The sequence below is a fragment of the Oncorhynchus tshawytscha genome, linkage group LG34 (assembly GCF_018296145.1).
Source record: "Oncorhynchus tshawytscha isolate Ot180627B linkage group LG34, Otsh_v2.0, whole genome shotgun sequence".
Taxonomy (NCBI): domain Eukaryota; kingdom Metazoa; phylum Chordata; class Actinopteri; order Salmoniformes; family Salmonidae; genus Oncorhynchus; species Oncorhynchus tshawytscha.
The window spans coordinates 202,401-215,690 of NC_056462.1; the positions used below are offsets into that span (position 1 = coordinate 202,401).

The window sequence follows — 13,290 nt, forward strand, 5'->3', positions numbered from 1 at the left end:
GGGTGAAACAACAGGTGACGCAATAGCCTAATGAATATATATCAGGAATTGGGTTTCACCTGTCGCATTTCATTCATAGGACCGATAAGGCAAAGGAGAGGACACCACTTCATACTATAGAGATCCACCCTGTTTGCGGTTTCTTTGCGATTAGCCTTACGATTAGCCTTAATTAACATATTATTTTTGCTGACCAATTCTATCGTCATTACGCCATGGTGCAAGGGACATCGCAAGAAAGAATGTGGTTTTACGAAGAACATGCAGGTAAAAGTTTGGCAGGTGAATAGACAAAGCTATAATTTATAAAGCAAAATATGTAATTTCTCAGGTAGCATATGCGATACAGTTATACTTTGAACCATCTCTTTTCTCATGTAAATTTGAAATGAAATGTATTGTAAAATTATATACATTTTAAATCACCTAATCTAATAGGGCCAAATATGATGCCTGGGAATCTTAACTCGAGTCAGGTTGGTTAACTTTACATTCTTGTCCCCAGCCACTAGGCCTAGACAGCACATGTTCCCTATGCTTTGTATTCCTACTACTCAACCATGTTCTAGCTATATTAACTGCTTGCTTAATGTTAGTGAGAGCACTGACGATCTAAAGTAGCCATACCCAGTGAAAGTGTTTTTTGCATTGGTCATAGGTATTTTTATTAGTCATGACTTGTGGTTACAATTTTTGGTTTGTTCCTTGACAGAATGTGGTCTTTCGTTTGGCTAACCTCCCCATGGTTAGTTCAGCGTGTGCACTCGTATCTGTCTTGTATTGTGACACCAAGCACAACCACCCCTACATCCGATCGTTGTGTAAAGTGGTGGAGATTAGTGTGACGACCTTATCCTCCGTAGCCTGTAACAGTGCCACCCCCATCATCATTAAGCTAGAGCCCCAAAGTAAGTACTTTGATGCTCTGTCACCTTTCAAGTTTTTCCACTTATGGAATCACTTTGGGCCAAACCAGGGCTTGAACTGTGACAATTCTCTCACCAAATCCAACCCCTATGCTGTGCTCCCACAGTTTCTGTTGTGAATGATCTTGCATGCAAAGGCCTGGATAAGCTTGAGAGTACGTTGCCAGTGCTTCAACAGCCTTCACAGCAGGTGAATTCAATCTTCAAATATGTCCCAATCCTCTATTGGCTGTCTTTTGTGACAAATATATTTTTATATTATTGTAAGAACTATTTCTGTTTATCATTATCACCCAGATTGTTTCAGATGTGAAGAATATAATGATGGAGGCCAAAGATGCTGTAGTCATTGCTGTCTACGGAGCAAAGAACTGCATGTATTACACCCTGACTGGCATGGTTGCGATGACAAAAGGAGCAAGTGGTGGGAGAGCCAACATTGTGTCCCTGGAACCTGCTGTCCAGCTGGTTAGTATGGGACTGAAAAATGCACTGAGCCTGTCAGAAACCCTGGTGGACCAAGCCCTTCCTCCGACCGATGAAGAGATGGGTGAGTGATGCTAATGCTGGGGTGTATGCATTAGTGGCACACCATAGCGAAATGTAGCAAAATATTTCGTAATGGAAGTGAGGGGCTATTTACACCAGCATATCAAAGTGTACCCAACAATGTTTTGCATCTTAACTATGGTTTTCCAAGGCCTCTGGAAACTTATACTGGCACAAATGAAAGGCAACTGAAAGCTGTGTTCTCTTCTAATCTCTCATCACACTTACTCTTCTGTCTTTAGAAGATGAGGTCAAGACTGTGAAGGGCTTTGATGTTGTTGCCGCCGCCAGGCCCAGCTCTCCTGTCCGACTGGTTTCCCTCACGGTCAAGCTGTGTCGACGAGCATACCACCAGGCAGAGGAGAAGATGCGCTTTGTCAAAGTCTGCTGTCAGAAATCCCTCAACTTGCTTCAGCACACCATGCACTTGGTAATAAGCCTGGTGGATGCTTAAACCAGTTTCTCTAGAAGTCCATTTGGGAGAGGGACCCACTGATAGGATTTGGTAGCCTAATAGTTTCAGGTCAGTTTGGGGTCCTGTTTTGATTTGGTTTGCTGGTGTCAATGTTGTGAACAGTGCGTCCCATGGTGGCTGTGGGGTTATGGTATGAGCAGGCATAAGTTACAGAAAACGAACGCAATTTAGTTTTATTGATGGCAACTTGAATGCAGATGCATGACGAGATCCCGAGGCCCACAGCCATCACCTCATGATACTGCACGGCCCCATGTCGCAAGGCTCTGTACACTTCCTGGAAGCTAAATGTCCCAGTTCTTCCATGGCCTGCATACTCACCAGACATGTCACCCATTGAGCATGTTTGGATGCTCTGGATCAACATGTGTGGCAGCATGCTCCAGTTCCTGCCAATATCCAGCAACTTCGCACAGCCATTGAAGTGGGACAACATTCCATAGGCCACAAACTATTTGATCAACTCTGTGAAGGAGATGTTGTGCTGCATAAGGCTGGTGGTCACTAGATACTGACTGGTTTTCTGATACACCCCCTACCTGTTTAAGATATCTGTGCCCAACAGATGCATATGTCATGGATTAGGGAATAATGAATTTATATCAATTGACTGACTACTTTTATATTAACTCGGTTATCTTTGAAATTGTGTTCAGTATAATCCATGTTCTTGAAATAGAAATGCTACTTTGAGTCCAATGTCCATTATGCTTCTGATGGAATTAATGTGTGCAGGACAATCTTGGCGCCTTGGTGGAATGGACTAGTAACCTTCAAGAGAAGGAAGACAAGGAGACCGAGGTATTATCAAATCTATTTACTAATGTACTGTTGGTGGAAATGGGTCTTAAAAGCTGTTAAGATTATTACTGTTACAAGCTTGCTCTAGGGGTTCTCAAATTCTTTCCCTAAAATTGGCTCATATTCAAGTGGCTAATTGAGAAATCCTTACTGAAAACTTTTCAGTACCTGAATTAACATGTTAAATAAAACAGAATTGTGGTCAACCATGCTGTTGCTTTTCCCAGACCAAGCATTGGTTGTGTTTGCTTGCATGGTTCAGCAGAGTACCATATATAAAGCAGTACATAACCTCTGTTTCTCCAGCGGGTGGTTATCCACTGCCTGAATGTCTCTCCCAGTGTGAGTCACCAGCTACAGAGAAACTGTCTGACCCTGGCCTGCAGCCTACAAAATCTCCCCGCTACCTCCAGCAGCAGGCTGTGTGTGTGCTGCTTTCTGCCTCACAGATCTTAAACAACTTTAGTTCCACTGACCCCCACCTGGGCATCAGACCTCAGGGCAAAGTGAGCGGTTCTCTGGATGCCATCCTGGACTACCTGGTCCACAACATGTCCCTCAATTGTCTGGTGGGGCCCTGGTGTCCTCAGATGCCCCCCATTACTCCAAGGGCCCAGACCAATGGTCAGAGGAAGAGGCCTGCCAAGAAAACAGGTGTTTTTGACCTTGGGTGTACTGTCTCACCCTATGAACAATATTGATGTGGTTTGTGTTGGGAGTCGGTCATCTCAGATCTGTGTAGGCTTCTGAAATGCAGTGGTCGGTTTTTATTAATATTGGCCTAACACAGCATGTCAATGCATTTGACTTGTGGGCATATAATGTTTAATGGACTTTGGTCAATAGACTGTTTGGGGTTTCTGTTACTGCAGTACTGCAAATCGATGTGTGAATGGCCCTAGAAATTTTTTGTATGCTTCATGCTGTGGAAAGAATCTGTTAAACCACAATAAATTACAATGCAAGTTACTTCCTTTGGCCTTGTCATTCATGGTTGGGTGTTGTTCCTAAATGTTATATCAAGATTACATATAGCAATTAAATTAACAAATGCCCTGGTCTAGGTTGACAGCAAAGACATGACCCAATGTGAGTGCCCCAGTGTAATAGAGCACAATTTGTTTGCCTTTTTTGTCATTGCTAAACCTGTTTTGCTTGACAATGGCAAAAGTACAAAGATCTGGGAACAAATCTGTGACCAGGCTAGGTTTCTTGTGCATCTTAAGGGGGAAAAAAATAGGCCTTGATCAAGGTCATTGATCAGTTAGGAACTTTCCTCACCTGGTTGTAGAGGTCTTTATTGGCTACTAATTGAAAGGAAATTACAACTAGCAGACTCATGCCTTCCAATTCAGTTTTACACCCCTGCCTTAATGCCACAGTGGCCCTTCCAGTAAAGTATACTGTATTAAACCTTATACTGCTACCTGGGTAATATTCTGAGTCTTACTCGGCGCTCCCAGAATGTGAAGTGTTGATGGGGTACTGTGACTGTAAACATGAATTTCAGTTCACAACAGTTAACCATATGATCATCGGTGAGAAATGTGAAACTTCTGACAACTTTGAGGAGCTTCCTTGTCCAGATTAGTTAGTGCCAGAGCTGGTCTGAGATGGAGACTGACTGTGTTACAGATGGGAAGAGTGATGGCTGACACCCCAGTTGCGATAGTCTTACCGTCCATGAGATATCCGTTAAGTCATGATGGCGGGTTCTAATAAACTAACATATGGAATTGGTTTTAAGATGGTCATACCAAGGATCATTTAGCTTGTGATTTGAGTTTACGACCCCTTTAGGGATCAAAAACAATTATTTGATGACACATTGCATTTGGCCTTGTGTGCAGGTGGTCACCCCTACAAATTTGGCTATTTTGCCCACACCCTTTTCTGACAGGTGTAAAATACACACATTGGCAGTAGAATGGCCTTTATTTTATTTTACCTTTTATTTAACCAGGTAGGCTAGTTGAGAACAAGTTCTCATTTGCAACTGCGACCTGGCCAAGATGAAGCATAGCAGTGTGAGCAGACAACAGAGTTACACATGGAGTAAACAATTAACAAGTCAATAACACAGTAGAAAACAAAGGGGGAGTCTATATACAATGTGTGCAAAAGGCATGAGGAGGTAGGCGAATAATTACAATTTTGCAGATTAACACGAGTGATAAATGATCAGATGGTCATGTACAGGTAGAGATATTGGTGAGCAGAAAAGTAAATAAAAACAGTATGGGGATGAGGTAGGTGAAAATGGGTGGGCTATTTACCAATAGACTATGTGCAGCTGCAGCGATCGGTTAGCTGCTCAGATAGCTGATGTTTGAAGTTGGTGAGGGAGATAAAAGAATCCAACTTCAGCGATTTTTGCAATTCGTTCCAGTCACAGGCAGCAGAGTACTGGAACGAAAGGCGGCCAAATGAGGTGTTGGCTTTAGGGATGATCAGTGAGATACACCTGCTGGAGCACGTGCTACGGATGGGTGTTGCCATCGTGACCAGTGAACTGAGATAAGGCGGAGCTTTACCTAGCATGGACTTGTAGATGACCTGGAGCCAGTGGGTCTGGCGACGAATATGTAGCGAGGGCCAGCCGACTAGAGCATACAAGTCGCAGTGGTGGGTGGTATAAGGTGCTTTAGTGACAAAACGGATGGCACTGTGATAGACTGCATCCAGTTTGCTGAGTAGAGTGTTGGAAGCCATTTTGTAGGTGACATCGCCGAAGTCGAGGATCGGTAGGATAGTCAGTTTTACTAGGGTAAGCTTGGCGGCGTGAGTGAAGGAGGCTTTTTTGCGGAATAGAAAGCCGACTCTTGATTTGATTTTCGATTGGAGATGTTTGATATGAGTCTGGAAGGAGAGTTTGCAGTCTAGCCAGACACCTAGGTACTTATAGATGTCCACATATTCAAGGTCGGAACCATCCAGGGTGGTGATGCTAGTCGGGCATGCGGGTGCAGGCAGCGATCGGTTGAAAAGCATGCATTTGGTTTTACTAGCGTTTAAGAGCAGTTGGAGGCCACGGAAGGAGTGTTGTATGGCATTGAAGCTTGTTTGGAGGTTAGATAGCACAGTGTCCAATGACGGGCCGAAAGTATATAGAATGGTGTCGTCTGCGTAGAGGTGGATCAGGGAATCGCCCGCAGCAAGAGCAACATCATTGATATATACAGAGAAAAGAGTCGGCCCGAGAATTGAACCCTGTGGCACCCCCATAGAGACTGCCAGAGGACCGGACAGCATGCCCTCCGATTTGACACACTGAACTCTGTCTGCAAAGTAATTGGTGAACCAGGCAAGGCAGTCATCCGAAAAACCGAGGCTACTGAGTCTGCCGATAAGAATATGGTGATTGACAGTCGAAAGCCTTGGCAAGGTCGATGAAGACGGCTGCACAGTACTGTCTTTTATCGATGGCGGTTATGATATCGTTTAGTACCTTGAGTGTGGCTGAGGTGCACCCGTGACCGGCTCGGAAACCAGATTGCACAGCGGAGAAGGTACGGTGGGATTCGAGATGGTCAGTGACCTGTTTGTTGACTTGGCTTTCGAAGACCTTAGATAGGCAGGGCAGGATGGATATAGGTCTGTAACAGTTTGGGTCCAGGGTGTCTCCCCCTTTGAAGAGGGGGATGACTGCGGCAGCTTTCCAATCCTTGGGGATCTCAGACGATATGAAAGAGAGGTTGAACAGGCTGGTAATAGGGGTTGCGACAATGGCGGCGGATAGTTTCAGAAATAGGGGGTCCAGATTGTCAAGCCCAGCTGATTTGTACGGGTCCAGGTTTTGCAGCTCTGATCTCTCTTTACTGAAGAGTTCAGTGACTTCCAATGTGCCACCTTTCCAACAAGTCAAATTTCTGCCCCGGTCAACTTAAGTGCTCTTATTGTGAAGTGGAAGTGTCTAGGAGGAACAACAGAAAAAACGCAATGTGGTAGGCCACACAAGCTCACAGAACGGGACCGCAGAGTGCTGAAGCGAGTACAAATGATATGTCCTGTTGCAACACTCACAGAGTTTCCAAACTTTGTTGGGAGCTTCATGAAATGGTGTTTCCATGGCCGCATACAAGTCTAAAATAACCATGCGCAATGCCAAACGTTGGTGTAAAGCTTTCCTCCATTGGACTCTGGAGCAGTGGAAACATGTTCTCTGGAGTAATGAATCGCTCTTCATCTGGAAGTCTGACGGACGATTGGGCTTGGCGGATGCCAGGAGGATGGGGCTCTTTTTCATGGTTGGGCTAGGCCCCTTAGTTCCAGTTTAGGGAAATCTTACCGCTACAGCATTCACTGACATTCTAGACAATTCTGTGCTTCCAACTTTGTGGCAACAGTTTGGGGAAGGCCCTTTCCTGTTTCAGCATGACAATGCCCCTGTGCACAAAGCGAGGTCCATACAGCAATGGTTTGTCAAGATTGGTGTGGAAGAACTTGACTGGCCTGCAGAGAGCCCAGACCTCAACCCCATCGAACACATTTTAATGGCATCGGACCGAGGCTCTGCATCTGTCCTCGTGCTCCTAGACCTTAGTGCTGCTTTTGATACCATCGATCACCACATTCTTTTGGAGAGATTGGAAACCCAAATTGGTCTACACGGACAAGTTCTGGACTGGTTTAGATCTTATCTGTCGGAAAGATATCAGTTTGTCTCTGTGAATGGTTTGTCCTCTGACAAATCAACTGTAAATGTCGGTGTTCCTCAAGGTTCCGTTTTAGGACCACTATTGTTTTCACTATATATTTTACCTCTTGGGAATGTCATTCGAAAACATAATGTTAACTTTCACTGCTATGCGGATGACACACAGCTGTACATTTCAATGAAACATGGTGAAGCCCCAAAATTGCCCTCGCTAGAAGCCTGTGTTTCAGACATAAGGAAGTGGATGGCTGCAAACGTTCTACTTTTAAACTCGGACAAAACAGAGATGCTTGTTCTAGGTCCCAAGAAACAAAGAGATCTTCTGTCGAATCTGACAATTAATCTTAATGGTTGTACAGTCGTCTCAAATAAAACTGTGAAGGACCTCGGCATTACTCTGGACCCTGATCTCTCTTTTGATGAACATATCAAGACTGTTTCAAGGACAGCTTTTTTCCATCTACGTAACATTGCAAAAATCAGAAACTTTGTCCAAAAATGATGCAGAAAAATGTATCCTGATTTTGTTACTTCTAGGTTAGACTACTGCAATGCTCTACTTTCCGGCTACCCGGATAAAGCACTAAATAAATAAATAAATAAATACGGCTGCTAGAATCCTGACTAGAACCAAAAAATTGTATCATATTACTCCAGTGCTACCCTCCCTACACTGGCTTCCTGTCAAGGCAAGGGCTGATTTCAAGGTTTTACTGCTAACCTACAAAGCATTACATGGGCTTGCTCCTACCTATCTCTCTGATTTGGTCCTGCCGTACATACCTACACGTACGCTAATTGTCCCTAGAATTTCTAAGCAAACAGCTGGAGGCAGGGCTTTCTCCTATAGAGCTCCATTTTTATGGAACGGTCTGCCTACCCATGTCAGAGACGCAAACTCTGTCTCAACCTTTAAGTCCTTACTGAAGACTTATCTCTTCAGTGGGTCATATGATTGAGTGTAGTCTGGCCCAGGAGTGGGAAGGTGAACGGAAAGGCTCTGGAGCAACGAACCGCCCTTGCTGTCTCTTCCTGGCCGGTTCCCCTCTTCCCACTGGGATTCTCTGCCTCTAACCCTATTACAGGGGCTGAGTCACTGGCTTACTGGGGCTCTCATGCCGTCCCTGGAAGGGGTGCGTCACCTGAGTGGGTTGATTCACTGATGTGGTCATCCTGTCTGGGTTGGCGCCCCCCTTGGGCTGTGCCATGGAGGAGATCTTTGTGGGCTATACTCAGCCTTGTCTCAGGATGGTAAGTTGGTGGTTGAAGATATCCCTCTAGTGGTGTGGGGGCTGTGCTTTGGCAAAGTGGGTGGGGTTATATCCTTCCTGTTTGGCCCTGTCCGGGGGTGTCCTCGGATGGGGCCACAGTGTCTCCTGACCCCTCCTGTCTCAGCCTCCAGTATTTATGCTGCAGTAGTTAATGTGTCGGGGGGCTAGGGTCAGTTTGTTATATCTGGAGTACCTCTCCTGTCCTATTCAGTGTCCTGTGTGAATCTAAGTGTGCGTTCTCTAATTCTCTCTTTCTCTCTCTCTCTCTCTCTGAGGACCTGAGCCCTAGGACCATGCCCCAGGACTACCTGACATGATGACTCCTTGCTGTCCCCAGTCCACCTGGCCGTGCTGCTGCTCCAGTTTCAACTGTTCTGCCTTATTATTATTCGACCATGCTGGTCATTTATGAACATCTTGGCCATGTTCTGTTATAATCTCCACCCGGCACAGCCAGAAGAGGACTGGCCACCCCACATAGCCTGGTTCCTCTCTAGGTTTCTTCCTAGGTTTTGGCCTTTCTAGGGAGTTTTTCCTAGCCACCGTGCTTCTACACCTGCATTGCTTGCTGTTTGGGGTTTTAGGCTGGGTTTCTGTACAGCACTTTGAGATATCAGCTGATGTACGAAGGGCTATATAAATAAATTTGATTTGATTTGGGATGAATTGGAATGCTGACTGCGAGCCAGTCCTAATTTCCCAACATCCGTGCCCAACTAATGGTCTTGTGGCTGAATGGAAGCAAGTCCCCGCACCAATGTTGCAACATCTAGTGGAAAGCCTTCCCAGAAGAGTGAAGGCTATTATAGCAGCAAAGGGAGGACCAACTCCATATCAATGCCCATGATTTTAGAATGAGATGTTAGATGAGCAGGTGTACACATACTCTTGGTCATGTACTGTATTAGCCCATAGAAGTTAATTGAACAACAGATTCATACATGGAAAAACAGAGAAATTAATCAAGAGATAAGAAAATGTACACTACCGGTCAAAAGTTTTAGAACACCTACTCATTCAAAGGTTTTTATTTTGACTGTTTTCTACATTGTAGAATAATAGTGAAGAAATCGACTGAAATAACACACATGGAATCATGTAGTAACCAAAAAAGTTTAAACAAATCTACATCTATTTTATATTAGAAATTCTTTCAAATAGCCACTCTGCCTTTGACAGCTTTCCACACTCTTGGCATTCTCTCCAACCAGCTTAATCTGGAATGCTTTTCCAACGGTCTTGAAAGAGTTCCCACATATGCTGAGCACTTGTTGGCTGCTTTTCCTTTACTCTGCGGTCCAACTCATCCCAAACCATCTCAATTTGGTTGGGGGGTTGTGGAGGCCAGGTCATTTGATGCAGCACGCCACTCTTCTCCTTGGTAAAATAGCCCTTACACAGCCTGGAGGTGAAAATGAAAGGATAGTCCCACTAAGTCCAAACCAGATGGGATGGTGTGTCGCTGCAGAATGCTGTGGTAGCCATGCTGGTTAAGTATACTTTGAATTCTAAATAAATCACAGACTGCATCACCAGCAAAGCACCCCCACACCATAACACCACCTCCATGCTTTATGATGGGAAATACACATGCGGGGACCATCCGTTCACCCACACCGCATCTCACAAAGACACGGCAGAACAAAAAATCTCAAATTTGGACTCCAGACCAAAGGACAAATTTCCACCGGTCTAATGTCCAGTGCTTGTGTTTCTTGGCCCAAGCAGGTCTCTTATTGGTGTCCTTTTAGTAATGGTTTCTTTGCAGTAATTTGACCATGAAGGCCTGATTCACATGGTCTCTGAACAGTTGATGTTGAGATTTGTCTGTTACTTGAACTCTGTGAGGCATTTATTTGGGCTGCAATTTCAGAGGCTGGCAACTCTAAAGAACTTATCCTCTCCAGCACAGGTAACTCTGGGTCTTCCATTCCTGTGGCGGTCCTCATGAGAGCCAGTTTCATCATAGCTCTTGATGGTTTTGACTGACTTTCATGACAAAGTAATGATGGACTGTCGTTTCTCTATGCTTATTTGAGCTGTTCTTGCTATAATATGGACTTAGCCCTATTTGCTAAAAGACGTTCTTCTGTATACCCCCCTACCTTGTCACAACACAACTGATTGGATCAAATACATTAAGAAGGAAAGAAATTCCACAAATTAACTTTTAACAAGGCACACCTGTTAATGTAAATGCATTCCAGGTGACTACCTCATGAAGCTGGTTGAAAGAATGCCAAGAGTGTTCAAAGCTGTCATCCGGCAAAGGGTGGCTATTTGAAGAATCTCAAATATAAAATATGTTTTGATTTGTTTAACATTTAAATTTGTTAATACATGATCCCATATGTGTTATTTCAGTTCTGATGTCTTCACTATTATTCTACAATGTAGAAAATTGTCAAAATAAAGACAAATCCTTGAATGAATAGGAGTTCTAAAATGTTTGAATGGTAGTGTATATTTTTTTACCTATATTTAACCACTTTTTTTGGGGCACTAAACTACTTCCATATACTTTTTTAGTTTTTTACTAGTACCGGGCTACCTTCAGATGAGTTGTGAGGCTTGTGGGTGTCCTAGAGCAAAACAACCAATGTGTTCATGAGTCTCGCCTTTCCGTAGAGGTGTGTGTGTGTATGTGTGTAGCCTAAACCTTCAGACACTACAGACAGAAGTTGGCAGATTGACAGTACCATGCGGCTAGGCTGTGTGAGTTGTCTGGTCTACATGACGAGATAATTATGGATAAGAGCGAGAACATTTGTATTTGTCAAGCATCGGTCAGCATGTCACCAGGATTAGACCCTAAAATATTAATTGGAAATTAGCATCTAGCTCATCACTGTGCACTTTCACCAACCTGTGAAGTTCATAATTTATTTACTATTTGGCCTAATAAACTGCATGGTTTCCCCAGTCATAGTGGGAGGATCACACCATATCATCGCTCCAAATTTACTTCGATATGATAGTCGTTTCCACCGCCATTTCCCGCATGATTATACCGAACAAAAATATAAATGCAACATGCAATCATTTCTATTTTACCGAGTTACAGTTCCTATAAGAATCAGTTAATTGAAATAAATTCATTAGGCCCTAATCTATGAATTTCACATGACTGGGCAAGGGCACAGCCATGCAAAATGATTTTTTTCCCCACCCAAAGGGCTTTATTACAGACAAAAATACTCCTCAGTTTCATCGGCTGTCCGGGTGATTGGCCTCAGACGATCCCGCAGGTGAAGAAGCCAGATGTGGAGGTCCTGGGCTGGCATGGTTACACGTGGTCTGCGGTTGTGGGGCCGGTTGGATGTACTGTCCAATTCTCTAAAATGATGTTGGATGTGGCTTATGGTAGAGAAATGAACATTCAATTCTCTGGCAACAGCTCTGGGGGACAATCCTACAGTCAGTATGTCAATTACATGCTCCCTCAACTTTAGACATCTCTGGCGTTGTTGTTGCACAACTGCACATTTGAGTGGGCCCCAGGTGCACCTGTGTAATGCTTACTAACATGGATGTAAACAAATTTGTACACAACATTTGAGAGAAATAAGTTGTAACATTTCAGGGATCTTTTATTTCAGCTCATGAAGCATGGGACCAACACTTTACATGTAATATTTTTGTTCAGTACCATAACAAACATCCCACCATGTTGAATGGACAAATGATCTGTCGGAAATTATAAAATTACACCGAAACTTCCTGTTTCTATCACAGCTGTTGTGATAAAAAAAAAAATATGATAAGACTTTATTCTCATAACTGTGGATGGAAATGTGGTCAGTTGATTTGGTGCTTCAGAAGTGTCCTTTTTGCTGATGGAATTCACAGGATGGATCTTACTTTTTTTTTTAAAGTAAACAGCCATGACTCCAACAACTAAACCACTACTGATCAAATCAAATGTATTTATATAGCCCTTCGTACATCAGCTGATATCTCCAAGTGCTGGACAGAAACCCAGCCTAAAACCCCAAACAGCAAGCAATGCAGGTGTAAAAGCACGGTGGCTAAGAAAAACTCCCTAGAAAGGCCAAAACCTAGGAAGAAACCTAGAGAGGAACCAGGCTATGTGGGGTGGCCAGTCCTCTTCTGGCTGTGCCGGGTGGAGATTATAACAGAACATGGCCAAGATGTTCAAATGTTCAAAAATGACCCGCATGGTCAAATAATAATAAGGCAGAACAGTTGAAACTGGAGCAGCAGCACGGCCAGGTGGACTGGGGACAGCAAGGAGTCATCATGTCAGGTAGTCCAGAGGCATGGTCCTAGGGCTCAGGTCCTCCGAGAGAGAGAGAAAGAAAGAGAGAATTAGAGAGAGCACACTTAAATTCACACAGGACACCGAATAGGACAGGAGAAGTACTCCAGATATAACAAACTGACCCTAGCCCCCCAACACATAAACTACTGCAGCATAAATACTGGAGGCTGAGACAGGAGAGGTCGGAGACACTGTGGCTCCATCCGAGGACACCCCCGGACAGGGCCAGACAGGAAGGATAACTGACAACTGAACCTGCAACTACTGTACTACTGACAGCTAAACCTACAACCACCACTGCTGACAACTGAACCTACAGCCACTCCAGT

At 44.1% G+C, this 13,290-nt stretch overlaps 1 protein-coding gene across 2 annotated transcripts; it reads left to right on the top strand.

Moving 5' to 3' along the window:
• The first annotated feature begins 29 nt into the window (after positions 1-29).
• On the top strand, positions 30-3,720 carry LOC112231653 (perilipin-2-like). Of its 2 annotated transcripts, none has more exons than XM_024398348.2 (8): positions 30-282; positions 439-476; positions 713-908; positions 1,034-1,116; positions 1,224-1,476; positions 1,718-1,905; positions 2,686-2,751; positions 3,058-3,720. In XM_024398348.2, exons 1-8 carry the CDS (start codon positions 216-218, stop codon positions 3,205-3,207), a joined length of 1,041 nt encoding a protein of 346 aa, XP_024254116.2. In that variant the 5' UTR covers positions 30-215; the 3' UTR covers positions 3,208-3,720. The 2 variants fall into 2 exon arrangements, with proteins under 2 accessions (XP_024254116.2, XP_024254117.2); XM_024398349.2 differs by having other exon boundaries at positions 33-267.
• Positions 3,721-13,290: the final 9,570 nt, after the last annotated feature.